This window comes from Sycon ciliatum, chromosome 1 (genome assembly GCF_964019385.1).
Source record: "Sycon ciliatum chromosome 1, ocSycCili1.1, whole genome shotgun sequence".
In the NCBI taxonomy this organism is placed as follows: Eukaryota; Metazoa; Porifera; class Calcarea; order Leucosolenida; family Sycettidae; genus Sycon; species Sycon ciliatum.
Genome location: NC_088643.1, coordinates 2,443,119 through 2,469,864, shown reverse-complemented (window position 1 = coordinate 2,469,864; position 26,746 = coordinate 2,443,119). Strand labels below are relative to the sequence as shown.

The following is a 26,746-nucleotide window of genomic DNA, read 5'->3' as shown; positions in this document are numbered from 1 at the left end:
ACACTGACGCTCTCTTTCGTTAGACGCCACAAGGATCCCCTTTTTGGCTGGCCATTGCTGCCAGTAAGACGTTTGAACGGTTTCATCAGAGCGAGGGATGAAAGCAGAAAGCGGAGAAAGAGAAAAGTTCAGCACAGTTGCAATCTGACGAGTCAGATACACTGACACTCTCTTTCGTTCGACGCCACAAGGATCCCCTGTTTGACTGGACAAGAGCTGCCTGTACCACCGTGTCAAAAGGCTGTCCAACTACTTGGCAGGACGATGACTGAGGTAAGGAAGCTTTTACTCGTTTCGATTGGTCTGCTGTTCTGTCGTTATGCTTGAATTTTTTTTCCATTTTCAAGGAGCGTATCGCGTTTGTTTGATGTTGCTTGAATGAATGCCCTAAAAGTTATCAACCACTTCGTAATAGTCCTCAAGGACTGCAAGGACTTTGCATCAATCGTATTATGATCGTCTAGCTATCATCAATTATTATTTTACTTCATGAGAAATGTATTTTTATCCCTGTGATAATTATGTGAACTCCACGACACTCTTCTCGTAGTATGATGTCAAATACAATGGGATCCACAAACGCAGTGCCAGTGTACTAGTAGTAGTAGTAGGACTAGGAGGATTGCTTGTATGCCAATGACAAGAAAAAGCTTCTCAAGCTAATACTCGTATTCCCTGAAGTAACCGTTTTGATGTCATGAACATGACATTGTGTCAGTGAAACTGTCTCGTGACAACAAATCATTGCATTTCCATCTTGGGGAAGACCGTGACTGACAGCAACGCTGTACAGATTGTTCAAATCATCTCATTTGAATTTAGTTGCAGTGAAGTGAAACACTGTGTACACTACATGTATGTTTTTTTGTTTTGTTTTTTTTTTTGTTTTTTCACGGCCAAAGTTTATAATACCAGAAAAATAATAATATGTAGCGCAAAATAAAGAGAAGGAAAATAATAACCGGTCAAGCGCTAAATACAAACAGAAGAAAAAGAAATCATAAGCCAATACGCGCTAAACTGCGCTTAAATTATAATGAAGGGAGAAAAACTGGAATCCGCGGAAATTATAACATACAAAATGATACAGAGAAAAGGGGAAACAGACAGGTTGTCTACAGATGACACTCGGAGACAGCAAGTGTGGCAGAATATGCATGAGGGTCATACCTGCTCGACTTGTGGCGATGCCCACGAAGGCATGCCACGGCCGCCTTCACGAGAGCAAAGGACAGCTGGGCTCTGATCAAAGCCATTGCCACAGAGAAAGGCTCACCATTCTTCTCAGACTTGATGCCTGCAATGCGGCCAAAGAGAGTGGAGGCTGCCTGCCCTTGGCCACCAGTCGTACTGAACACCACGGGGATGAAGGAAGCGTGCTCAACGTTGAGAATGCGACTCTCATAACTCCTCCGTTTCTCCTCTTCGTGCTTTCTGTAGCTGCCAGCGATCGTTGGTTTCCGATTTGAGGGGGCAAATGGGTTGAAAACCCGGACATCTAGAAAGGTCCTCTCAAACCGTCCACCGTGTAGACCGCTGACAACTACATCCAGCCGAGCTTGTTCTGCCGTGATGGTGGACCGCAGCGGAAAGCGCTCACCGGTCACAGGCTGGAGGTGCGGCTCAACATGAACATCATGTGCGACGTCGCGTAGCAGTGCTGCTGTTAGGTCTCGGACCTCGTTGTGCCGTAACGAGGGATAACCACCGATGGCACATGACATGGCATGGGTGGTGGAGAATGGCTTTCCACACGCGCATGTTGCCGGTAAGCGATCAGGATCCCATCCATACCTGAGGCATATGGCATCGCGGAAGGCGCCCTTGTGCAGGGTGAAGCCATGCCTTCGCAATGGCCGACATGTCAGCCAACTTGAGGCGCCTTTCTCCGAGGCAAGCTGTAGGGTGCGTTGCAGGTCTGGCTCGAGTTGGGCCATCAGGGTGACGACATGGTCCTTCTCCTTCTTCCCAGCGGCTGTCCTAGCTGTTGCCTTCAGTACCCGCATCCGCCCTGAGATGCCTTCCATGGATGACTGCTGTTGGATGATGTTGTCAATGAGTGGATGGGTGATGGACAGAGAGCGCTGATGTTCATCGCTCAGCTGACTGGGGTTAACAATACCGAGACCACCGAGACGACACGGAAGGTCAAGCACAGCGCGGATCACCGAATTCGGTGGGTGACGCCCTGTCAATGCCGGAATGAAATCATTGCGGATCACATCCTCAAGTGGCTGTAGCAGATCTGCTGCTCCAGGTACAGTACGAACCAGAAATGACCATTTGTGCTTGAGGCCTTGGCTAAATGCAGTGTAGGCGGCTTGCGGTTGGCTAAGTGCATAGGTTGCGAGGCGCTTGACTTCTTTGCACCATTGCTCTGCCTTTTGAGCGACGTACTGATTGCAATACTGCTCTGTGCCCAGGACAGCTCCAAGATGTCGGTGACCGTCCGCGGTTACGCGAACTTCAGTGTCGGCGAACACTTCTCGCGCGATGTTGAGGAACTGTGGTTTGACGAGTAACACAGACTTTGCAGCATTCGTATAGTAGCCGTAAGCTGGACCACGCGTTTCCAGGATAGACCACCATTCTCTGAGACGAATTATCTTACTTGCAGCTGTAGAATCATCAGCGTACCACGCTTGTACGGCGTTGGCTGCAGCGGCTTCGCGGATTAATGGCAACGTCCCTAGAGCATACATCACCATGGCGAGGGGATCCCCCTGCGTTGTGCCCTCAGCAGACTGAAGGGTCTCCCCGTCGACAAACAGCTTTGCGGGCTGTCGGTACGTGTTGGTAAGGACTACGGCGAGTGCGGGACATAGGTGTTGAACATTCAGGAGACACACAGAACGGTTTAAGCGATTGAACGCGTTGGAAGCGTCTGCAAAGAGAATACCCTCTGTGTCGTCCTGCTGGAAGATTTCTCTCATGGCATGGATTGCTGCCTCTATGCCTGACTCTTGGCCCCCACAGAGCTGGAGACAGCCGACCGACTGGATTATGTCAGCCTTGGTGACTTTGAGGATGGCTTTGCTGATAATCCGTCGCACAACCTCACCGACACCAATCGGCCTGACTCCGGGGTCCTTATCATGTATGTTGGTGTGTCTGTGCGTCTTGAGTGTGCCCAAACGATCTTATTCCTCATATTACTAATAGATTATTGTCCCCACCGTCACCTGTTCGCAGGTCTTTGAGTGGGTTGATTTTCATTGAGCATCACATTTGCCGGTTGAAAACTTGGTAGTTGTGTGCTCCAATGCATCATTACGGTAATAAGCATATCCTTGTGCTATCTATTTGTTGCAGGTGTGCTGATCTTCAGAAGCTTGCGGAACTGAGTGCTGCTGAACATTTGCATGGCCATGAGAAATGGTGAAGCTTGCTATTGCACTCTCAGCATGTGCTAGTATTATGCTGACCACTGCACTATGTTACTCTCTTACACTACTACGTGTATGGAAACGTGCGTGTACCCGTCCCCGTATGCATTCGTTTCGTATAATTATTTGTTATCCCTCTTGACTTTACGTGTAAATGGGTGGACGTTTGCATGGCTGTTGGAGTTGCGTGTGTATTGTGTCTCTACTCTTTTCTTGGTGTTTTCTTGGCGTTGTATAAGTTTGTGTGTGTGTGTGTGTGTGTGTGTGTGTGTGTGTGTGCGCACGCGCGCGCGCGCGCGCAATAGTTTGAAAACAAATAATTAATCCTGGGCTCTCCATTATTCTCTTTCGATTCTTGTTTTTTTTCTAGGTATTTTCTTGGCGTTGTGTGGGTGTGTGCATGTGTGTGTGTGCGTGCACAATAATTTGGCAACACTGCATGATTGAGATATTGTAATTTGCAGCGTCTGCGAAAGAGACCACTTGATTTGAGGATGGTGTTTGTAGGGTTTTTCATGTAGTGAAGTGGCTGCAGTGGCGCCTCAATACATATTTATCTTGAGAAGTGAATGATGTGAAGGATTAAAGGGAGAGGCGGTTTTCTGGTTAATATTCACTGCTTACAGCAGATCCTATGTCGAACTCGATACACTCATTGCCGAAGATGCGTTGCCATGGTGCAAAAATGGCGTTGGATGGCTACGCCTGAGCGCTCGCGCTGTCATCGCAGCCCACGACACGTCTTCCTGCTCTGCTTTCTTGACAAATTATTTTTGTTTCGCTTTGTCCTTGTTGCTGGAGGGTTTGATTCTTTGAGATACTGTAGAGCGATTTGGAGTTGGTCAGCCGAGAGTAGTCGTGAGAAATGGAGAAAGAACGTCAGAGAACCTGAACTGCGGATAAAGTCGCTCTGTTCCAGCGGAGGCGAGCAGAGGGTTACGATCTCAGTGCCCAGGCACGTCGCTCCTGATTATTTCGAGTGGCTCGATGTGCAAGTGGCACTCGAAACCAGCACTGTGCAGAGTACCGATGTTCCTGCCAGTGTCGCTGCTTTAGCCAGGCTGGCGCTGGCGTCTCCAGCGCAAGCAGTAGCTAAAACCATTCCTGAACCGGTTCCAGTCGAACAAACTGTCGCTGCAGCTAGTGTTGGTGTTGTTTCTTCGCCTTCAGTGTCCGTGGGGTCAGCCGCAGTGGAATCTGGCACTGACAGCCAACCTGCCAGGAAGCCGAAAAGAACTTCAGGCAAGGGCTACTACTGTGCTGTTCCGCTCTGCAGTAATCGGTCTTTAGATTATGTCACTTGCATTTCATCGTTTTCCCAGTGATGCAGAAAGGTGCAAGTTATGGCAATTTGAAATTAGGAGGGACGTGGGATCAAATTTCAAGATCACATCAAACACCAGAGTATGCAGCTCTCATTTCAAACAAGATGATAACGTCGGCAAGCTCCTGTCTGGTGAGGAGCCAGAAAGAAAATGGCTCAACCCCACCGCTGTGCCAACCCAGTTCCAGTGGACGCCAACTCCTAAACCAGCGAGACGAGTTCTGAAGAGAAAACGTCAAGAGTCTGAGGAGCCACAAGATATTGATGATGCCGGGGTCGTTTCTGTGGTGTCTGTTCGGCTATTGACCCAGCACCGACCCCTGGTCCTGTGCAGGGTTTGCCATGTGATCACAGATATATCAGTGTAAGTGACCTGAGTGAAGTTGATGATCACATGGCTGGCCTAGAAAAAAGACTTCAGTGAAATTAAAAAAGAGTACGAGAGCCTGAAGTGTCGTTCGATCGATTTAGCCAGCATCAGAAACAATCCTGACAAGTTCAGGTTCTTCACCGGGCTGCCTAACTACGCAGTGTTCTCAGCCCTGTTCAAATACCTCGAACCCAAAACCAAGAGGATGCAAACTTGGCGCGGCCTATCTACCCTTAGACATTTGTATGCCACTGGTCCTCAGCGATGGCCATTAGACGTTTCAGACACTGGCTGACCATCATCATCACAGAATATGAATTTTTTCCAATAAATACTGCGTGAATGTGAAAAAGATTGTTACATATATTCCATATATTCCCCCGGAAATACAAGTTCTATCAACCAACCAAGTATTCCACTTAGCTCAATCTGTGCATTCAGAAATGATTTGTTCCAGTAATAATCTAACATCAGTCCGAATTATTATTCAGTAATGTCTTGTAAGTCAATGTTTTACTATGATGACAGACCATTTTGATCTCTGCCAATTTCTGGTTTGAAGACATAAAAATGATGATTATTGATCCAGAAAGTCGTTAAAAGATCAGTGCAATCGATGACGAGTTTTCGGTTGTTTGTGAGGGGTTGAGAGGTGAGGTGGAATGAAATGTTGCTTTCGTTCACAGTGTACTGTGTTTATGTTGGGCAAGATGATAAACGTCAACAGACATGACGAGGAAAGATCAGAAGAGAAGCAGCCATGATCTAGAAAAACAGTCAGAAGCACAAGCGTGCATGCATACAACATGTCTGTTACGGAAGGTCCAGACAAACTCTGCATGCCATGGCTGCAAAAATCATCCTGCGCAAACAGCAAAGCCGCGACATGTGAACAGCACTCTCCTTATCCGGAAATGCACTGGCAGTATCCACCTTAGCACACTGGATCGTCCCTGCTGATGCAGACGATACACGTGTAGGCTTGCTTTGATGTATCTTGTGATGGCCAGCATTTCGCACGGACAAAACAAAAGTTTGTTCCACCTGCAAACAGGTTTCCCTCCAAATGGTGAAGGTGGTGCTCATCAAATAATTGGTACGCACGAAGTTGCTTGTAGCACTGCAAGCTCTCCTTGTCATAATCTTTTTCCGGGGAATTTAACAGATAGTGCTTGACAGCCTCAGTAATGAAGAAAGGGATTTTAGTTAGGCGAGATAGAGACCAGCCAGATGTTATGTGTGAAAAGCTTGGTAGCTTCTTGTACGCTGCCATTACTGGCTTTGGTAATGCAGGCTTGTCTGCCTCCTCGTCTGGAACCCCTTCGCCAGCAGTACTCAAGTGCAAATGTTCACAGATGAGAAGGTAAAGATCACGTCTGGATACACGCCCTTGGTAGGGAATACCGTCTTTGCAAAGTTGGCGCAGCCCTTGCATGCGTAAGCGCATGATATCCCCACAAGAGGTGGGAGCGCGCAGGACAGAGCTGGACAGAAGTGAATATGTGGCCCTTTCAGTAGCAGCATCAGCTGCTGTTTGCACTGGCCCTGAGCGGCGGGTTTTACAGCAGGTTCAGGAGTGGTTTCAGCTACTAGGTATACTGCTTGCACTGGAGACGCCAGCGCCAGCCCGGCTGAAGCAGCGACACTGGCAGGAACATGGGCACTCTGCGCAGCACTGGTTTCGAGCGCCACTTGCACATCGAGCCCCTTGAAATAATCAGGAGCGACGTGCCTGGGCACTGAGATCGTAACCCTCTGCTCGCCTCCGCTGGAACAGAGCGACTTATCCGCAGTCCAGGTTCTCTCACATTCTTTCTCCATTTCTCACGACTACTCTCGGCTGACCAACTCCAAATCGCTCTACAGTATCTCAAAGAATCAAACCCTCCAGCAACAAGGACAAAGCGAAACAAAATAATTTGTCAAGAAAGCACAGCAGGAAGACGTGTCGTGGGCTGCGATGACAGCGCGAGCGCTCAGGCGTAGCCATCCAACGCCATTTTTGCACCATGGCAACACAACTTCGGCAATGAGTGTATAGGGGGTGCCTAATTGGCTGGACTTTATACAGGGAGTGTTGTCCACATAAAGACTCTTTAATCTTTATAGGTGATTTCAAAATTTGGACTCCGTAGAGTTGATTCCAATTTTGGACTCTGTACAGTGGATTTTGGACCAATGGACTCTATATAGGGGTTGGACATCATATAGGGGCTGGACGCTCTACTGAGTCCAACATATATGAACCCTGAAACCAACAAAGGTGGTAGGTACAACATTACACCTTCAAGCACCCGAGCCCGTTGGCAACAGACCCAACACTATCCGGCATAAGTGTACCCACCAACCGAACTAACTGGCACTGGCACACACACACACATTCATGCACATCCACACACTCGCACTCATACGCACATGTGCACACGCGCGCACAAACACACACACACACATACACAAACAGAAACACACACAGACACACATGTACACTGACAGCCACACATACCATTGCGTTGCAATGTTCTCAGTTCATTGTAGAAACACTGCTGCAGCACGGAACTGACCAGGAACGGAGATGGAGCGAATACTGCTGCACTTGCAAAGCAAGAAGAAAAAGAATGCCGCAGCCAGAGCGTATGCTCCTAGTATCTTGAATTTGAGGGCAGCAAATGTTACATTATGCAAAAAGAACGACAAAAAAAGAACTACATTTGGATTACTTCATTATATAAAATGTCACTTCAGCTCGTCCTCCTTATTGCCATATTAAAATTGTTGTCTCCTCGAATATTTAGAACTACATTTCTCGTTTCTTTCCTACGTCAGCCAACGAGAAATGACGCATATGTCGTGGCAAAATGAGACAGACTAGAAGGAGGGTTTGCACAACACTAGTACAGAGAGGGGAGAAAGAGAACGAAGGCGTGGTGGAAGTCTAAGCAAGAAAGCAATCAACACCAGAGATGCTTTTGCACCAAAAAACAAAGAGAGAGAGAGAGACAGCTTTGTCTTTAGTGCAGGTCGTATCAGAGCTATCAATGCCCCACCATCACAGCTGCCAGTGCGTCTCCGTGCGACCCCTTCCGGGCTCACACTGCGACCATGAGCACGCGTCCATGCGTCAGCAAAACGCAGAAACGTGGCAGTCGTGCTCACACTAGGCCTCGTACACGCGTAGACGTGAACTTGTCACATAAACTTTACGAATTGCGGTTCGTATCCAAAAGAGTTCGTGCGTTTCCTAATAAAGTTGTGGCCCGTTTTGGATGTAATTTTTCGCATGTTGCATGTTGGAGGAAGTGCCTCGTGGCTCGTATTCTTGAAGTCGACGAAAATAATTCATACAATCAGGTAGGTTTGGACTCTTGAGGGACTGCCGCTGACATCCAAGCGCTTTCGCTTTCCTGACCTCGTGGTCACTGAGCAAGTGCCAGTGCAGTGGAAATTCCGGTAGTGGTTTCTTTTGTCTGTTGCCAAGATGAGAACTGTATTTTCCGATGATATGTAACTGAAATGTCTTGAGGTATGGCATTCCATCATCGCAGAAAAGTAGAGAAAGATGATTTCCAAAACCGAAAAGCCAGACAAAGCTGCCATCGTATTGAACGAGTACACTGTAGAAATTGGTCGCTCACCCGATCACAACGAAGCAACTAGAAAAACAAAAACAAAATCGACATCGTCCGAAAAGGGCAAAGAATGCATATATGGCGGTGCGTGCGTGCAGGACCACAACTACAAAATTTAAAAAAATGTGCAAATGTCGAGGTGACATCGACAACCGCCGATTTTCATGAATCAACACACCGGAATTTGAGAAATTGAACATACTTCAGGCCAGGTTGTACACAAATACGCTTCACGTCTACGATCATGTTGCCGCCAAGTCGTGGCACCCCCCTCCGGAGGTCGCAGTCACGATTTGAAACGTGGCCGCGACGTTTTGGTCAAGTTCATGCCGTTGCCATGCAACTTGGCCGCATGGCTGCATGGACGCTGGTTTTGGTCGCAGTGTGAGCGCGCCCTTACCAGTAGTGCACTGTTGCCACGTTTAGTCTCATTGTCTTGATTTGTTATTTTCGAGCTGGGAATGTGAACATAGTAAAAAATAACTTGATATGTGCACGTTCACGGTATGTGCACGAATCCAGTTGATCGGATCCATATCAGTTGGATCTTAATCTGATCGATGCCATTTCGGCACCCTCAGGTTCAGCGCCAACGAGGTGAGCGCGACCATTTCAGAATTTTTCAGCGCCACATATTTCAGTGCCAAATGTGTCATCCCGACCTTTCTCAGCGCGACAGATCTGCGCTCCACAGATCCTTTACAATTTCTGGAATCAGTCTCGAAGATTCATTGTAAGGAAAAATATGTCTCTCTTGTCTCGAAGGAGAAAACTCAAAGAACAAAAGACAGTGAAGCAAAACCGCCAGCAAATCAAGCTACCGTACGCTTTCCAACGGCGAAAGGCGATAGTGCGGGAAAACACGAAGATACAAGGAGAAGACTGTAAGCTCAGGTAAATGCGAGAGAGGAGTTGGTGATAATCAAGAATGGAGATAATCAAGAATGGAGAAAGGAAGATCAAAAGAGAGAGAGAGATAGTGAGAGAGAGAGAGAGAGAGAGAGAGAGCGAGAGAACGAGGCTGTCTGGCGATCGTATGCAATATCTCACACTCCCCCCAGTTGAGGCGATCAGAACCATGCATGCCTCAACTCATACGTGATATTGCAATCAGTGTAAGGTCACCCAGACAAACGAAGGAAAGAAAGAAACAAGGAAACTCAAATTAGACTGCTGCGGTGCACAAATAACTTAAAAGAGACTTGTGCATGATCCAGTAGCAAGTTTAATCTAGCTCATGATGGTGTCCAGCTCCACCTACACACGGCCAGCATCAATGAGGCGGTGTCGCAACTCTTGCGCACGCCGAGCTGCTGCACGGATCGGGCGAGCGGGGGCCGCCGAGGACGACTCCACACCAGCAACAGCTGGAGTAGCGGCAGGCAACTGCTCTGCGCCGACATCATCAGCAGCAGTCTGGGCCCGGGAGCTAACCTCGACCGGGTAGAGACGCTGAATCGGGCGACGTAAGCGTGACGGACGACCATCATTGGCTGAGCACTTGACAGTAGCGCCGCGCACACTGCCATCACTGCTCGGCAGGAGCTCCTCAACTAGGCCGAGTCTCCACATACCTCGCTGCACGCCTTGCTCGTGGATGACAACAACGTCACCAACCCGGATGTCACTGCCACGACGAGCGTTCCCGGTGCGATGCGAGTTCCTCAGCTCCAGCAGGTACTCCGATGTCCAGCGCGACCAGAAGTGGTCAATCAGAGACTTGACATAGACGAGGCGTTTCAATAGTGAGTCACGCTGTACTGTAGCAACCTCTGTATCTTCCGGGTCCACCATGGGCGTGGACAGTATGCGCCGACCGTACATCAGATGTGACGGCGTAAGCGGCTCATCCAGATCTTCGGTTGACACAAACGATAATGGGCGACTGTTCAAGACCGCTTCTATCTCGATGAGCACGGTCAGAAGCTCTTCGTAAGTGACTGTGGCTTGCTGCAGTATCTTCTTGAGGCAGCGCTTGACGGACTTGACCAGCCGCTCGAAAAAGCCACCCCACCAGGGGGCTTTCTCGAGGTTGAATGACCATTTCACAGACCTGCTGTCGAGCTGAGAGGACACCTCATCGAGTTCGAACAGCGCGCACAAGGTATTGGCCGTGGACTTGAACGTCTTGGCGTTGTCCGACTTCATCTCCTTCGGGATGCTGAATCTGGCTGTGAATCGATGGAAACAGCGCAGAAACGTCTCAGCGGAGAGATCTGGCACGAGATCCAGATGAATCGCTCGGGTAACGCCGCAGGTGAACAGCGCGATGTACACCTTCTTCACAGCACTCTGCTCTTTGATGTACAGCGGACCCGCGAAGTCGACGCCAGTGTAGGTGAATGGCGCGTCGATTGTCGTCCGGAATTCTGGCAGTGGCGGAGCTGCTGGAGGCACGTACGCCACGCTCTCGAGACGCTTGCAGACACGGCACGCTAGCAACAGGCTCCGAATGTACTGGCGACCACGGACGACCCAGTAGGCAGACCTCAGCTCCGTGAGTGTCTCTTTCACGCCATTGTGAGCGACTCGGCGGTGGCAGCGAATGACGATCAGGTCAGTGTACCGGTGTGTGGTGTGCAGGATAGCGGGATGCTTCTGCTCGAACGTGAGTGCCGCTTTCTGCAGCCGACCTTTGCAGCGCAAGATGCCAGAGTCGTCGCAAAAGATTCCGAACTCTTTCTGCCAACTTGAGAACTTGGGGTCCCTGACGACCAACTGCTGCACATCCTTCAGCCAGAGCGACTGCGCATACGCCATTGCCGAGTGAACTTCGGGGTCAGGCTTCTGTTGCAAGCGACTGACAAACTTCAGCGCTAGAACCGTGACTCGTAGTAGCTTGTCGACGTCGCTGAAGCGGCTGATGTCGACAATCTGCCCGATGTCGACCTCTGGTGCCTTTGACCCGGTGAGCAGGGCAGCTGTCGGCTGGCCCTTCTTCAGTTCGGACATCGCTTCTACTGCTCGTGTAGGAGGAGGACTAGCTCCGTCGGGGTTGCACTTCGCAGTGGCGAGCCACGACGGTCCAGAGTACCAGATGGTCTGCTCCAGCTGGTTCGGCTTCACTCCCCGTGACGGCAGATCTGCAGGGTTGGAGTCAGTTGGGCAATACTGCCAAGCTGATGACGGGACAAGACGTCGGATGGATTGCGCACGGTTCTCCACGAACTGCTTCCACTCGTGCTGCTCTCCGATAATCCAACTTAGCGCGACTTGCGAATCCGTCCAACAGCGGACCTCCTCGATGTTAACTGCGCCAGTCAATGCCGATAGCACCGACGACACGAGTCGGGCCAGGACTAGCGCCGCCATGAGCTCCAAGCGCGGGATGGACTGTTTAGCGACGGGTGTAACTCGGCTGCGTGCTGCAACTAGTTGGACTTGCGTGTCTCCTTTCCCGTGGCTGACCAGGTACACTACTGCTGCGAACGCCTTGACGGATGCATCGCAGAATCCATGAAGCGAAACTGTTGCCTGGGAACTGGCGCCATGGAAATACCACCGGGGAAGGCTGACTGGCTCCATCGTGGCGAGACCAGTGACGAGCGTACGCCAAGTTGCCAGCTGCTCTCCCACTAGCGGCTGGTCCCATTCCAGTTTGGCTTTGCACAGTTCCTGGATAAACATCTTGAGTGCCACCGTCACTGGCGTGATGAAGCCGAGTGGGTCGAATATCCGGGATGATGCTGACAGCGCTTGGCGCTTGGTGATGGTGTCAACAGCCACTTCGGCGAATACAGCACGGACATCTAAGACCAGCGTGTCTGCCTTGCGATTCCATGGGAGGCCCAGGACCTTCTCGTGCTGCTGGCGAAGGCTGGCGTCGGTGTTCAGCGTGCTCTTGGCGTACGACTGCACATCTTGGGTTACTGTGGTACGGTCTGTTGCGCTGGAGCCCGCATCGCTTTCGTCGCCGTGTGCTCGAGCCATCAATTGCTCTGAGTTGGAAGCAAACTTGCGCAGGTTGAAGCCTGCCTCAGCGAGACGCACCTTCGATTTCACGTAGAAGGTGTATGCTGCTTCTTCATCGGTATCACCACCAGCGACATCGTCCACGTACAGCGACTTGATGAGCTGCTCGACGTGTTGCGGATCGTCGGCAGCATACTGATCCATGTGGTGGTGTATGGTGGCATTCAGGAGGAATGGGCTGGATGACACACCGAATACCACTCTGGTGAAGCGGTATGTCAAGGTGTTGGGATGGTCGCTGTTGACATCATCAACCCATAAAAATCGCAGGACGTCTCTGTCTTCCTTGGCAATGCCGACCATCAGGAATGCCTTTTCAATGTCCGCCGTCACCGCGATCTTGTTAACCCGGAAACGCATCAGAATGTCTGGAATGTGCTCCATGAGAGGAGGCCCGGTGTGGAGACACTCATTGAGGGATGGCGCGGTGCCCGCCTTGGCCGAGGCGTCATACACCACGCGGACTTTCGTGGTGCTCTTGTCCTCTCGGATCACGGGATGGTGCGGCAGATAATGTGTGTTGCCCGGCGCATCGCTCTCGGTTGATGGCACAAGCTCGACAATCCCAAGCTCCAGCTGCTGCTTCATCACTGCGTCATACTCCTTTCGTACTTGCGGTAGCCGCCGTAGCTTCTTCAGGGTAGACTGTAGTCGGCGTTCACACAGCTGGTGGTTGTCCGGTAGCATCCGGTGCATCTCCCTCCATGGAAGATTGACCACGTACCGGCGTCCATCATGCTGGATGGTGTGCAGAAACGTCTCCATCACCTCGGGCTCGTTGGTCGTTATTCCGAGGGACTCCAAGGTCCAGAACTTCTGGACGGCATGGAGAAGCTGCTTATCGACGTCGACCTCCGAGGGGACAATGTTGCAGCTAGCATGTGAGGCTGGGTGGACCATGGTGTGGCTGGACGAGGGAATGGCTGATGGCCCTGACAGGACCCAACCGAGCCGTGTGCCTATCGCTGTCGGCCCATCCTCATTCCGCCGCACATCACCGGTGGCAATCTTCCAGTAAAAGTCTGCACCGATGAGGACGTCAATCTGGATGGTGCCTGCGCTGTCATCCGCCAGGGGTAAACCCTCGAGCGCCGCGTGCTGCTGGGCGGCTAGATGCGGATGCTGGTTGTGGACGGGTGGGCACATAGTGTTGGATACAACACAGTCCAAGTCGATCACCCCGCCGTCGGAACATTGAACGCGGAGACGGACGATCTGCACACAGCTGGCAGCACTGCCCTCGCGCGAACCAAACGGATTCAGGCAGATCCACTCATCCTGAAGGGTTGGTAGACCCAGCTGCTTGGTCACATCGTACGCCACGAAGGATCTCTGGCTGCCGCCATCCATAACGACTTTGACCGTGGCGGTGCGGGTCGGGTCTGCTGGGGAGCAGACTGTAGCGTTAGCCGTCTGGAGCAGCACGGCTCCACCATTGCCGACCGTGCCCACAGCTGCGGATGTGCCCGCTTCAGTCGAGAGGTCCTTGGCTGGCGACGCACGTCGCTGACCGGACCTGGTGGCCGTGCCAAACGACTTGTCCTTGCCAGCAAGCGCTAGCGTGCCATCGCAGATGCTGACATGATGTCGCCGGCTGCACTTGGCGCACTTTAACGTTGACTGGCAGTTGCGGGCCAAGTGATGCTGCTTGAGGCACACGAAGCAACGCCCGTCCTGTTTCACTATTTCCTTCCTTCTCGCGAGTGAAGTAATAACGGAGCACTGTGCGGCAGCGTGATCTTGAGAGCAGTAAGCACAAGGGTTGGTGGACAACACTGCTAACGCAGACGCCGTAGCTGGTCCAAACCTGGAAGGCTTGGCGGATGGCGGTGACCGGGAGCCCAGTGTCATGTTGGCGATGCTGTGCAGCGTCTCATCCGCCTCCGTGCGGAAGTCTGCTTCGCGCAGCACCCACTGCAGTAGGTGGGGTACGGACTCCTCAGCCCCTGTGTCACATCGCCATCTGTTATAGTTGGTCAGCAGCTCCGGGCCCAATTTCTGCTGCACTTGGGTGCAGAATGTCCCTGCGGCCAATTCGCCATGTCGCCCAACATCCTGCAGGTTGATGATAGCGACTTGCAGCAAGTCAGCAAAGCGCTCAAACTCTGCGGCAGTGCCCCGATCCCGAATGGGCGTAAACTGGGAGAGTGCGGTCATGTGGACGGCCGTCTTACGACGAAGGCCACCGTACTTGTGTTCTAGGCGACTTATCGCGGCTGAGTACGCGGACGCTGAGTAGCCAAATGCCTCAATGCTCTTCAGCGGCGGGCCCGTGAGGCACTGGCGGAGTTGAAGGAGCTTCAACTCGGCTGATATTGGCTGCTGATCCACGCACACCATGAATGCCGTACGCCAGGTGTCGTACGCCTTCTTGTCGCCACTGAAAGTTGGGATGGTGATCTTCTTCAAATGGCGATAGACATCAGATGGTGCCGCGCTGTGTGGACTTTGACCTGAGGAACTGTCAGGTGAGGGAGTCAGTGCAGGTGGCGACAATTGCGGCGTAACGGGTAAACGTGCTGACTGCGATGACAGCGTCGGGTTTTGACTGTATGGTCGGAAGCCGCTCCGAGTCTGGTCTGGCGTCGACAATGCGTACGATGGTTGCTGTGGTGCTGCATGCGGCGGCAGCTGTGGCGCTGCGTGCGACGGCTGCTGCGGCGCTGCGTGCGGCGGCTGCTGCGGCGCTGCGTGCGGCGGGAGCTGCAGCGGTTGCTGTGCGGAACTTAAAAACGCTGTGTACAGCGGCTGCTGCGGCGCTGCGTGCGGCGCTGCGTGCGGCGGCTGCTGCGGCGGCGCTGCGTGCGGCGGCAGCTGCAGCGGTTGCTGTGCGGAACTTAAAAACGCTGTGTACAGCGGCTGCTGCGGCGCTGCGTGCGGCGGCTGCTGTACGGAACTTGAAAACACGGTGGACAGCTGCTGCTGTGTGGCCTGCGTCGACGATTGTCGTGGCACCGAGTGCGACGGCTGTTGCAGAGAACTACTGGAAAACGCTGTGTACAGAGGCTGCTGCACCTGCGTTGACGACTGCTGTGGCGCAGAGTAGGACGGCTGCTGCACCGAACTACTTGTACTTGACAACGCTGTGTACAGCGGCTGCTGCCTGACCTGTGTTGACGACTGTCGTGGCGCTGAGTGGGCCGGCTGCGGCACGGAGCTCGAGAGCTCTGTGTACAGCGGCTGCTGCGAAGCCGGAGAGCTCGACGCCGTGTACGATGGCTGCGGCCGAGAGTTCAAAAACTCCGTGCATGGCGGCTGCTGCGAAGCCAGAGAGTTCGAAGACGCCGTGTACGACGGCTGCGCGTGCGGCCGAGAGTTCGAAAACTCCGTACACGGCGGCTGCTGCGAAGCCAGAGAGTTCAAAAACTCTGCGTACGACTGCTGCGTCGGGGAGTTCGAAAACTCCGTGCACGGCGGCTGAGCCGGCGATGTTGACCTCGGATTTGAGAGGCTCTCTGTAGCTGTGGCCATCAGCCCACGCGGAGGCTTGACCTCGAGGTCATCAGTGAGCGCCGCATGTGGGTATACCGGATCCCCGTTGACATGTATGTCGGGCGGACCTTGGTCAACGCTGTACTCATGGACATGGTACTCATACGACGGGACGGCCTGGCCCTGCGTAGGTCTACTTGCACTGGACAGAGCAGCTGTAGCCTGTGTACATGGTGTAGGTGCACCCAAAGACACACTGACATTCGCACTACCTGTGGTGCTACTCTGCATATGTGTAGATTCTACGTGTGTGGATTCCTGTTGTAACTGATCCTGTGCAGCTCGCACTGTCCTTGCCGCAGACACAGACTCCAAATACTCTCGTACTCGATCAGGGTTGCGTGAGTACCGCACACCCGTCGCCTCGCTGGTGCACGTACTATTGTAACGGCTCATGCTAGCCAAAACTGTACTCGCACGAGTAACAGCATCTGTATACTGGTTTTCCAGATCATCAGCATCCTTGCAAAGACCATCAAGAAACACACTGTCCTGACTGGTACTACATGCGCTGGATAACTCGGTGATAATCTCCATCACGGCGTTCAGGCCGTTCTCAAGTAAAACAAGATTGTACTTGATCTTGTCTTTGTCTAAGTCTGGTTCGTCGATGGCGACGAGTAGTCCGCGGCGAAGGTTCGTGAAGGTTGCCTTCGCCTTCGCTTTGGCGATCTTCCGCTTCACTACGTCAGCCATCGTCTGAGAGGCTCGAAGGACCAATTTACATTTTCTGGAATCAGTCTCGAAGATTCATTGTAAGGAAAAATATGTCTCTCTTGTCTCGAAGGAGAAAACTCAAAGAACAAAAGACAGTGAAGCAAAACCGCCAGCAAATCAAGCTACCGTACGCTTTCCAACGGCGAAAGGCGATAGTGCGGGAAAACACGAAGATACAAGGAGAAGACTGTAAGCTCAGGTAAATGCGAGAGAGGAGTTGGTGATAATCAAGAATGGAGATAATCAAGAATGGAGAAAGGAAGATCAAAAGAGAGAGAGAGATAGTGAGAGAGAGAGAGAGAGAGAGAGAGAGCGAGAGAACGAGGCTGTCTGGCGATCGTATGCAATATCTCACAGATCCTGCGCCTTGTTTCTCAGCGCCAATTTATTATACAATGTATGTATGAACATCGCCTGTTGTGACTATAAATGTCCAAACATTGACTTTGCGTTGTACTTTATGGCGCTATAAATTATTGCACCTCACGTTTTGGAGCTGAGTTTTGCTGGGCTGTTCTTCACCGCACTGATAGTCGACTAGTCATGGCACTGAAGTGCTGGCGCTGAAATGTATCACGCTGAAACGGTTGAGCTGAAGTGGCAAGTCACCATCTGATCAACCTACTCCAGTAGCAGAGTTCAGCGGATCCATCAGCTTCCTTTTTGCCAAGAACAGTGCCAATAAAAGCGATGATGCTGAAATCGTTGCTTTCTCTCGCGGAATCCCTAAAAAATCACTAAATTCCAGATTCGATCAGGGCCAGCATTGGATTGGACCTTGGTGGATCCAAATGATCCACTCAATCGACCTGGATCCGGATCCAATACCCTTAATGTTTTGAGTTATGCATCTATTTGATTTTATGTACTTTTAAGTTTCTTTTCTTAACTTAACAAAGTAGGACCGAGAGGGCTTGAAAGTTGAAAGCCCTGGAGCCCTTGCTATGTTTTTTTCCTAGTTTGTCATGTGTGTTGTTCAAACTGAGAGAAACATATTTGCAGTACAAAAGACATGTGCCCAATAATCGTATTTCAAAGACGTTTCTATCAGTCGTCCACATGTATCAAAGGAGGCGAAATCGCCTGTTTGTGGTGCGACGTTACATAATCTTCTACAACAACAACAGTTCAAACACTAGACATGACGACCTACGGAAAAACGAAGTATATCGAGGGCTCATGGGCTTTCAAGCCCTCTCATTGCATTACTTAAAAAATGTTATCTCCTCATTGTCATTTGTGTATGACTTGCAATTATCTATGTTTACCCTTTAGATATTTGGAACACGATAACCTTATACAGATACCCTATACTCTTCGTAGATACGCTAAGTCTAGCCTTTCAAGCATGTAAGTATTTTCATACTATTTAGGGATTTGAATATTGAACAACAACCAACAATCAGCAACGATTTCTTTATTTCTTCCTCTATAGCAAAGTGCCAACAATGGACGAGCAAGGTGGGGGATAGTTTTCACCAGCCAAAAAACCAAATCAAGAATTACGACAGTCAGGACCAAGTCCAACTGTCTAATCAGCTCATCACGACAGTAAAAGTTGTAAACATCTTGGCGTGCATCTGACCACAGACCAGTCCAGCACAAAGACTGTTCTGAAGACCTATCAAGGCCGCGTCAACCTATTGTTCTTTATGTTGGACGGCTGGTTGCCCTGAAGGCCTTACTTCTTATCTAGAAAGGTTATATCCACTAGGCTCTGGAACATGCCACCTCAGTTCGGTGCTATACCCTTACCAAATCTGAGCTCGAACATTTAGAGATCATGGAAGCTAGAGTAGCTAGGAGGTTATCGATGAGTACGAAAGTTACAGCGGATAGATATGAAACAAAATCGCAATTAAATGCCCTCTGTGACCTCGAGTCCTTGCATTTTCGCAGACAAATTTCTTCTCTAGTTAATCAGCGGAAAGAACTGCTTTGTCCTTTGGGAACTCACCATCGCAGCACAGAGAAGTGGAGGCCGAACCAGGAAGCCATGAAAAATATATTTTCCAAAGCCAGATTTAAACCAGGCCGGAACGTACCTTGCCAGAGTGCTCAAACTGACAAGTAAGTGAGCTCTGCATAACGCAAAAGGACGCGGAAGGCAGTCGTTGCGCGCTTAGGTGTTTGGGTGGTTGCGGCCTGCCACGCCTTGGTCTCCAAGATCTGGCAGCTTGGGACAGCAACGACAGTGGAACGTGTTGCTTGATATACTCGGACAGATGTTGAAGGGTCCTACCAACATACCGACTACCACACTGTCGGCATTCAATGTTGTATATGAGATGACTGAAGGGGGAAAACGTCTGCTATCAAGACCCACGAGAGAGCATGGAAGCTCAGGGTCCTACGCTATGCTTTTTCCTAGCTCATCACCGTCTACCACCGTGATGGCCTAGGCAAGAAAGCATAGGGATGTTATGAATATTGACGAAAGTAAAATAAGCGCACTCATACCACGAACAATTGAACAATATGTTAAAATTTGAATGTTGTTTTCTTGTGATTATCATCAGAAATATTTCATCACAATGGTAGTTGGACAACAGAAGGAAAGACATTTATGGTACCATGCGCAGGGGTCCAGCCAGCTTCCTGGAAACTAGCCCATGTGTCCCCCATACACAAGAAGTCCTCCAAGTCAATTGTTTCGAATTATCGACCTGTGTCTCTCCTCAGCATCCTGTCGAAAGTAATGGAGAGTATAGTCAACTCGCAGCCTGTTAATTTCTTGGAACGCCACCGTCTGCTGAATACTCGTCAGTACGGTTTTCGTCGTGGCACTGGAGCTGCAGACCTCCTGACTGTCCTACAGTATGAGTGGGCCAATGCCATGGCACAAGGTGGAGCTATGCAAGCAGTTGCCGTGGACATAGCAGGGGCTTTTGACAAAGTGCATCATGCTGGCGTACTTTACAAGGCCCACCAGCTGGGGATAGGGGGTTCAATGCTCACATGGCTTACCCACTAACTGCAATGCCGCACCATTAAAGCTGTTGTTCATGGCCATAGCTCATCGGTGCACCCTGTCCAGTCTGGCTTCACACCAGGTAGTATCCTTGGACCTACATTGTTCCTCATGTACGTAAACGACATTTCAAGCTGCGTGTCGCATGGCACAAACCTGAACACTTTTGCAGATTATACCACTTTGTACTCCCTTCTTGACCAAGCCTCGAATGCCTCACTACAACGAAGACTAGATAGGGAGTTGAGAATTGAGCTTCATGCCTGGGGCAAGAGATGGAAGATTGCGTTTGAGCCATCGAAATCGCAAACTATCACTCTGTCGCACCAGCGGAAGGATACAGTGACTCCCCAGCTGTCATTTGGCGGAACTCCTCTCCCACCAGATGAATCTATGAAGGTGCTCGGAGTGACGTTTGATTCTAAACTAAGCTACATACTCCACATTCGGCAAGTTGCATCACGTGCTAAGCAGTGGCTGGGCCTCCTGCGGAAGGCAGCACCCCTCCTCAGCCACGCGGGCACTGCACGAAGGATTTGTACCAGCCCCACCTAACTAACCAGCGACCGCATGATCATAGTACACGACGGGCATCGAAGCCTTGGATTACGCCGACCCTCAGGAATGAGATCAAGAAGAAGCACTCTCTATTCCGAACGTATCTAATGACACGCTCTGCTGAATCATGGAGAGCCTACACTGCGCAACGTAACAGTGTTACGGCCAAGCTGCGGTCCGCGAAGTGTGGCTATGTACACGGATACCTAGTAAGAGAGGATACGGTGGACGAGCATGGAGTGACGCTCAATCGCCGCAACTTGTACAATGTGATGTCCCTCCTTAGAACCTCAGTACAGCGTGGCGTTCCCGACTTGGAATGTGATGGGAACACCATTAGCTCTGACCTCGACAAGGCTACATACAACCTTCAACAACTTCTTCGTTGAGCAGAGCAGGCAGTCACTCCATGGGTGCACCGGCCCTCCCCCTCCCATCCACACGCCGAGGGTTACTGACAGGACACTCTAGGATGTCACCGCCACTGAAGTGGAGGTACTCGAGCTCCTTTGTCACATTGACACCAACAAAAGCGCCGGCCCGGACGGAGTCCCGTCTATTCTTCTCAAGCTCACTGCTGACCTCATCGCCCCTTCCTTAGCAATAATTTTCAACCACTCCTTCACCCACGGACAAGTCCCGAGAGACTGGCGAGATGCCATGGTGTCTCCAATCTTCAAGAAGGGCAGTCGAGCCTGTCCCACGAATCATCGTCCTATCTCCCTCCTACCCGTCGTATCAAAACTGCAAGAAAGAATCGCCCACAAAGCTCTCTACAGGCACATCCAACCCCATCTCCCTCCAGAACAGTCAGGCTTCAGGAAGAACGACAGCACAGAGTATCAAATAAGCCGCCTGCTGTACGAACTTGCTACAGACCTTGAGGTCAAGAAGTCAGTCCACGTCTGCTTCTTTGACCTCTCCAAGGCCTTCGACCACGTGTGGCACCGTGCCGTCTTGCACAAGCTTGAACACCATGGCGTAAGGGGTGCAGCACTCCGCTGGTTTGAGAGCTACCTCCTGGGCTGGAGGCAGCGGGTCCGAATCGGAAGCACAGCCTCCGACTGGCCTGACATCTCTGCAGGAGTCCCTCAGGGATCGGTACTCGGCCCGCTGCTATTCCTCATATACACGATGGACCTACTAGCAGCTTGCAACTCCCAAGCCACACGAAGCAGCCTCTTCGCCGACGACACCGCCTTAATCGCTAGCGGCCACTCAGCAGCAGCAGCAGAGCGAGCGCTCCAGTCCAGTGTTACTAAAGCCGCTACATGGCTTGACACCTGGCACCTGACCGTCAACGAAACAAAGACGGTCGTGATGACACTGTGCGGTGCCTCCCCCCTGACAATAACGTTGAGAGGCAAAACACTTTCCCCCCTGACAATAACGTTGAGAGGCAAAACACTGAACAGAGTCCAGAGCCAGCGACACCTGGGTATCATCATTCAGGCAGACCTGAAGTGGAATGCCCACATCCAGCACATCGAGAGCTAAGTTGCGCGCACTCTCCACCTCTTGAGACGGATTCGTGGACGTCTTTCACTCACCGCCCTGTCAACACTGTACACCATGTATATAGGCCCCGTTATTGAATATGGTTCTCTGGCTATGTTAGCTATGAATGTTCAGCAACAAGACGCCCTTGAACGTCTCCAATGGCAGTCAGCAAAACTCTGCCTCCGACTCCCCCTCTTCAGTCCTTGCCACCACAGTTCATTACTCCACCACGTCACTTGGCCAACCCTCTCATCCCGCCAGCAGCTCAAGCAGCTACTCTTTGCACACACCATCGCTGTCAGACGATCCCCGCCACAAATCCAGCTTGCGACCTCAGGCTACATCACCGAGCCACCAAGCCGAGACTTGAGGCGTCATCGAGTCTTTGCCCTCCCCACCACCCACTCCACCCGCCTTCAACGTTCACCCTTGTACTCCGCATGCACTCAGTACAACCGCCTACCACCGCACTGTTACTCCCTCCGAGAAATAAATGCATTCAAAAGAGAAGTTACCCCGATCATAGTATCCTCAATTTGCACATGCTCCAACCCCCGCTGCAGCCCAGCCTAGGTATAGTATTTTAATCAGGCTCTATCGCCTACCTGCCTTCGCAATGGATATACTTCCTTCTTCGTCTTCATTTAAATGAAGCACCCAAACCACGGCTGCCACTAGCCACCGTTTCTCCCGGTTTATTGCACCCACTCTGATTGATAACACATAGTATTATCTCTCTCTTATCACATGTCACGTGAGTGTTTCTTTGGATCGGGCCAATCACTGGTCTGTATGAGCGGGCAATAAATCAGTCCAACGCCCGCGTCCAAAGCCCGTCGTCAGTGACAACCCTGACTGAGACTGTACGCGTGAAATCTACGGGATGTGAATATGTCATGGTGACTGTACAGCGCAGTGTGACATGTGAACGCGTGGTCGAAAGTGGCTATCTCAGCTTTCCTCGCGTGACTACGACGACTCTGTAGAATGTACGACTCTACGACGAGTCGCAGTGTACGTGTAGCATTGAGACGAAGATGGAGTTCTTTTTGGAGATGGACCGGCATCCCGGGAATGGACATAGCTTCGGACGTCTGCCGTGTGGTGCTTGCAGGGATCATTTGTTCAGTCATGTTGGCAGCCTGACCGTCGGTAAGCTTTTGCATAAGATTCAGTTCTGCTCGAAGTGGTACTGTGATCACAAACAATTATTTGAAATAACACAAATTCAACTCAGCGTCGTGCGTTTTCAGATCCTCGCAAAGTCACTGCCTGTGTGTGGTCTTCATGTGCCACGCAAAACTCTTACCAGGCTCATCTGTCCTCTGCCTTCACCTTTGCTTGAACAACAAACACAACAATTCAGGAATGTTTTGCAATGAAAAATAGTACAGCTATCTGGAGCTGAAAAAAGAAGAAGAAAAATTGTCCTCAGAATTACACACCAGGGAGTCGTCAAATACTTGCACTTGTTGCAGCACTGTATTTGACAACTTCCTGATACGCATGTAAACATGAAGAAACTCTTTGTGGTAGCACTCTTAATTTTTCAACTGAAATTATGATTCTGCTGTATCTATTGTCGTTGCCATGTCTATTGCTATGACGATGCGGTGCCGGCACTTTTTTTCTGTCTCCGTCTTTCAGTACTGTATCTCTCTGATGGCCTGAAGCAGACTTTTTGTTAGGGTGTAGGAGAAATATCTTCATTTTTCCTGTTTTGATAATGATAGCACATCAATATACATTGTGGTCATAATGTGTTGGCATTTGGGCAAATTTCAACAGCAGCCCAATGGTCTGCTCTGTGGGCCATGTGATAAATTTGTTATCGCATGGTTGTTGCGGGCCTTATGGCATATTATTGCCCCTCGAGGTTAGCCCTCGGGCCTACGGCCCTCGGGCTAACCTCTCGGGGCAATAATATGCCATAAGGCCCTTGCAACCATGCGATAACATATACTTATTGGCTACGGCCATTGTGAGAATAAAGATAATAAAAGATGGCACAAACAAACAAATCGGAATTAAAGCTGTGTGGACCCTGGCTAATGCCAGACGTTAACTGAAGTAACGTCTTTTGCATAGCTACGGGAATTAAAGCTGTGTGGACCTCGCGTACATATTATATGTCAGGCCTCTACATTTTGATGAGGTGTTCCATGAAAACGATGCAACGGATCCAAAGGTTCCAGGGTTGAGGTAATGTTGACAGTTATGAGATCTTAGAACAGGGTAAGAGAGTTTATAAAATGGTTTGTAATTGATTTCTTAACCCTCATCCCGGGTTGTGGGGTCCAAACGGAATGAGGGTTTGGAACATCAAAGTACTGCCAGCTACTTCATTTTATTTTATTAACTACAGAAAATTCAAATTTCAATGGGGAAATGGGCTCTTTTATTGACTAGAGAAAATTTAAATATCAATCCGGGAATAGCTTCTCGTTATAGAGAACCTACAAGTACTTTGAACTTTGTAAACATTTGATTCACCCTATTTCTGATAATCCTTCCTCCACACCAACTAAGCCTTCGAGACACATGATAATGAAACTTGGATCTGAATATGCTGTGTGTTTTTGTGAATATCGGTGCAACTTTGAGAGTCGATATTAAAACTGGTTCACCATACTGTAAATATACAAATTTTCGGCAGCTATTTAATTTCGGCTATATTCGGCACCGACCCAAAACGCCTAAATTAAATCGCCGATGAAATTTTTCAGAGCATCTGTCGCACTATACCGGTATACCATGCCCTCTATAGCTGATCTACCCCACGCCGAAAATAAATCGCCACCGAAATGTCAAAAATCGTGAAGTGCCGAAATTTTGCAGCGCCGAAATTTTGTATATTTACAGTATCCTCCAGTCACGGAAATCCAAAACGAACACCAAATTCCCTTCATGATACACTTGGTTCAGAAAGCCATAAAGCAACGTTCTTCATGTGTTAATACTCATAAAAAGGACACACTTCAGGCTCATTACAAACATCTTGAAAGTTTTTGTCTTCACAAGTATACTTTCAAGCCTTCTCATCAGGTGAAATACAGGCAAGGGAAAAGGAACAGGAACAGTGGATTAAATACAGTAAGAAGGTGGTAAAACAGCGCAAAAAAAAGAAAGAAAGAAGATAGCTAAAGTAAACAGCGAAAATTGCAATAATGACACAAAGGTGCAAATGCGAGAAAACTCAATAAGCGCGACATGTAGTGCGACAACAAGAGACAACCACTGGACATACATGTAACTAACGAGGTTTTGATGACCTACCTAACAGCCTAAGTGTGAATTTGATTTGTTTCTGCTTGCAAAGGTTGGGTTTCCTTGTGTGTTCTTCATGTGTAATTTTACTTGTCCTACAGATATCTTGGATATAACAATCTGAGTGTCATCCCCCCTAAACTTGGCTCATGTGACGGGTAAGAAGCTTTTAATGAAACGCCAGTATTTATTATCCACAGCCGCACAAACTCCTTGGCTACATAGAGTGAAAATCTTTCCAAATCTCTCCAAAATAAACTTCAAATTCTTATCCAAATATTCGCCCAAGAGGGTATCATCAGGTATATGGGACTCCTCTAAACAAAACAATAATTATAACTACAGAAAAGGTTGAGTCACCTCCACCATTACACTGAGCTCTTAGCCGACTAGACCCTCCTGCACACAACCATCAACACTGCGAGGACACTTCCGTAGACGATATTCTATAACTCCTTCAGACAGCTGTTTCGCTAATACATAGCTCATCAGTGAAGGTAGCTGTTGAATAGTTAAAATATAGACCAAACTGCTAATATAATTATAGGGTTTTTCACATACAAAACTGGCATAGCTGAGGTGGTAACGCGGGAAAAGGAAAGTGTGAAGTACTGTTGACGTGCATGGGACATGCATGCAGGGTCAGAAATTCGGCACGGAAAATCAATCACTATGACTATCAATGCAGATAAAATTTGCCAGAATCAGTGTACTGTATAGCTAGTGAGAGTCTGTGAATTGCACATGTCCGAGCGCCATGAAGGCCTCCAAACTACAGAAAAGGTAGTGATAGTAAGTTCAACTCGGACCTTCCCGAACCTGAGCCTTACAAGTTGGAAGGTTGTTGGTTTGCGCCTTGGAGAAGTGTTGGAGCTAGGTGTCAGGTCGCCAAATGTCTCAGTACTCCTTGTCAGTTTTGTGCCATTTTGTCGCACTCGCTGACTGTGTAAGATCTGGTTACATTGGTGGACAGTTAGCCATAACTCTATAAGCCATAAGGACCACGGTTTAACCATTGGTTTGCATAGTTAACCGTTACAGTTATTTTCAAAAAGATCAGCAATCCTGGCGATCACCCGAGGAGTTTGCCGTCTTACCGTATGAGTGCTCAAGCGCTGCCTGGAAAAACTCGCTGTGAAGACAAGTGGAAGAATTATTTCGCGCGAAAGCATAAAAAAGTGGCAAATCCTTCACGGCGGTACATGGTACGTCTGGTTTACAACAAACGAGTTTGTTTGAATTTTGAATTCTTTATTCTCACGATGGCACCGAGTTCTTCCTCGCATCGATGTGGAGTCGAAAAGGACATGTCGAAAGTGTGGTAAATGTTGACGAGCGTCATGGGTCCCAATTCGTTTCGTGACCAAATAGTTCCCTTGATCTTCGATGCAATTTACTCTCACCACGTGACGAAAACGACATCAACACAGACTCATTCCCAAGGCCATGACTTGGCAAAGCTATCCGCGTGACTTCGATAACATTTTGAGAAAAGCAGACGCCTGTGAAAGCTGATAGAAGACGCGTTGACTCCTAAATTCAAATAAATTGGCGATCTTGAAA

The 26,746-nt window shown here is 49.8% G+C and overlaps 1 protein-coding gene and 2 long non-coding RNA genes across 4 annotated transcripts in view; 2 read left to right on the top strand and 1 right to left on the bottom strand.

The window, feature by feature from the left end:
* Positions 1 to 26,746, bottom strand: part of LOC135809921 (uncharacterized) — a 120,518-nt gene that overhangs the window by 26,865 nt on the left and 66,907 nt on the right. The gene's annotated exons all lie outside the window — the stretch shown is intronic.
* The window catches only part of LOC135809906 (uncharacterized), a 205,808-nt gene that overhangs the window by 141,950 nt on the left and 37,112 nt on the right, over positions 1 to 26,746 (top strand). For both annotated transcript variants that reach the window (XM_065323364.1, XM_065323355.1), the window contains 2 exons: positions 18,163 to 18,237; positions 25,285 to 25,341. In XM_065323364.1, coding sequence (XP_065179436.1) covers positions 18,163 to 18,237; positions 25,285 to 25,341 — 132 coding nt within the window. The remainder of the gene's footprint in view (positions 1 to 18,162; positions 18,238 to 25,284; positions 25,342 to 26,746) is intronic.
* On the top strand, positions 10 to 3,854 carry LOC135806787 (uncharacterized). Its single transcript, XR_010551274.1, has 2 exons — positions 10 to 273; positions 3,313 to 3,854. It is a non-coding gene; the product is annotated as an uncharacterized LOC135806787 (long non-coding RNA).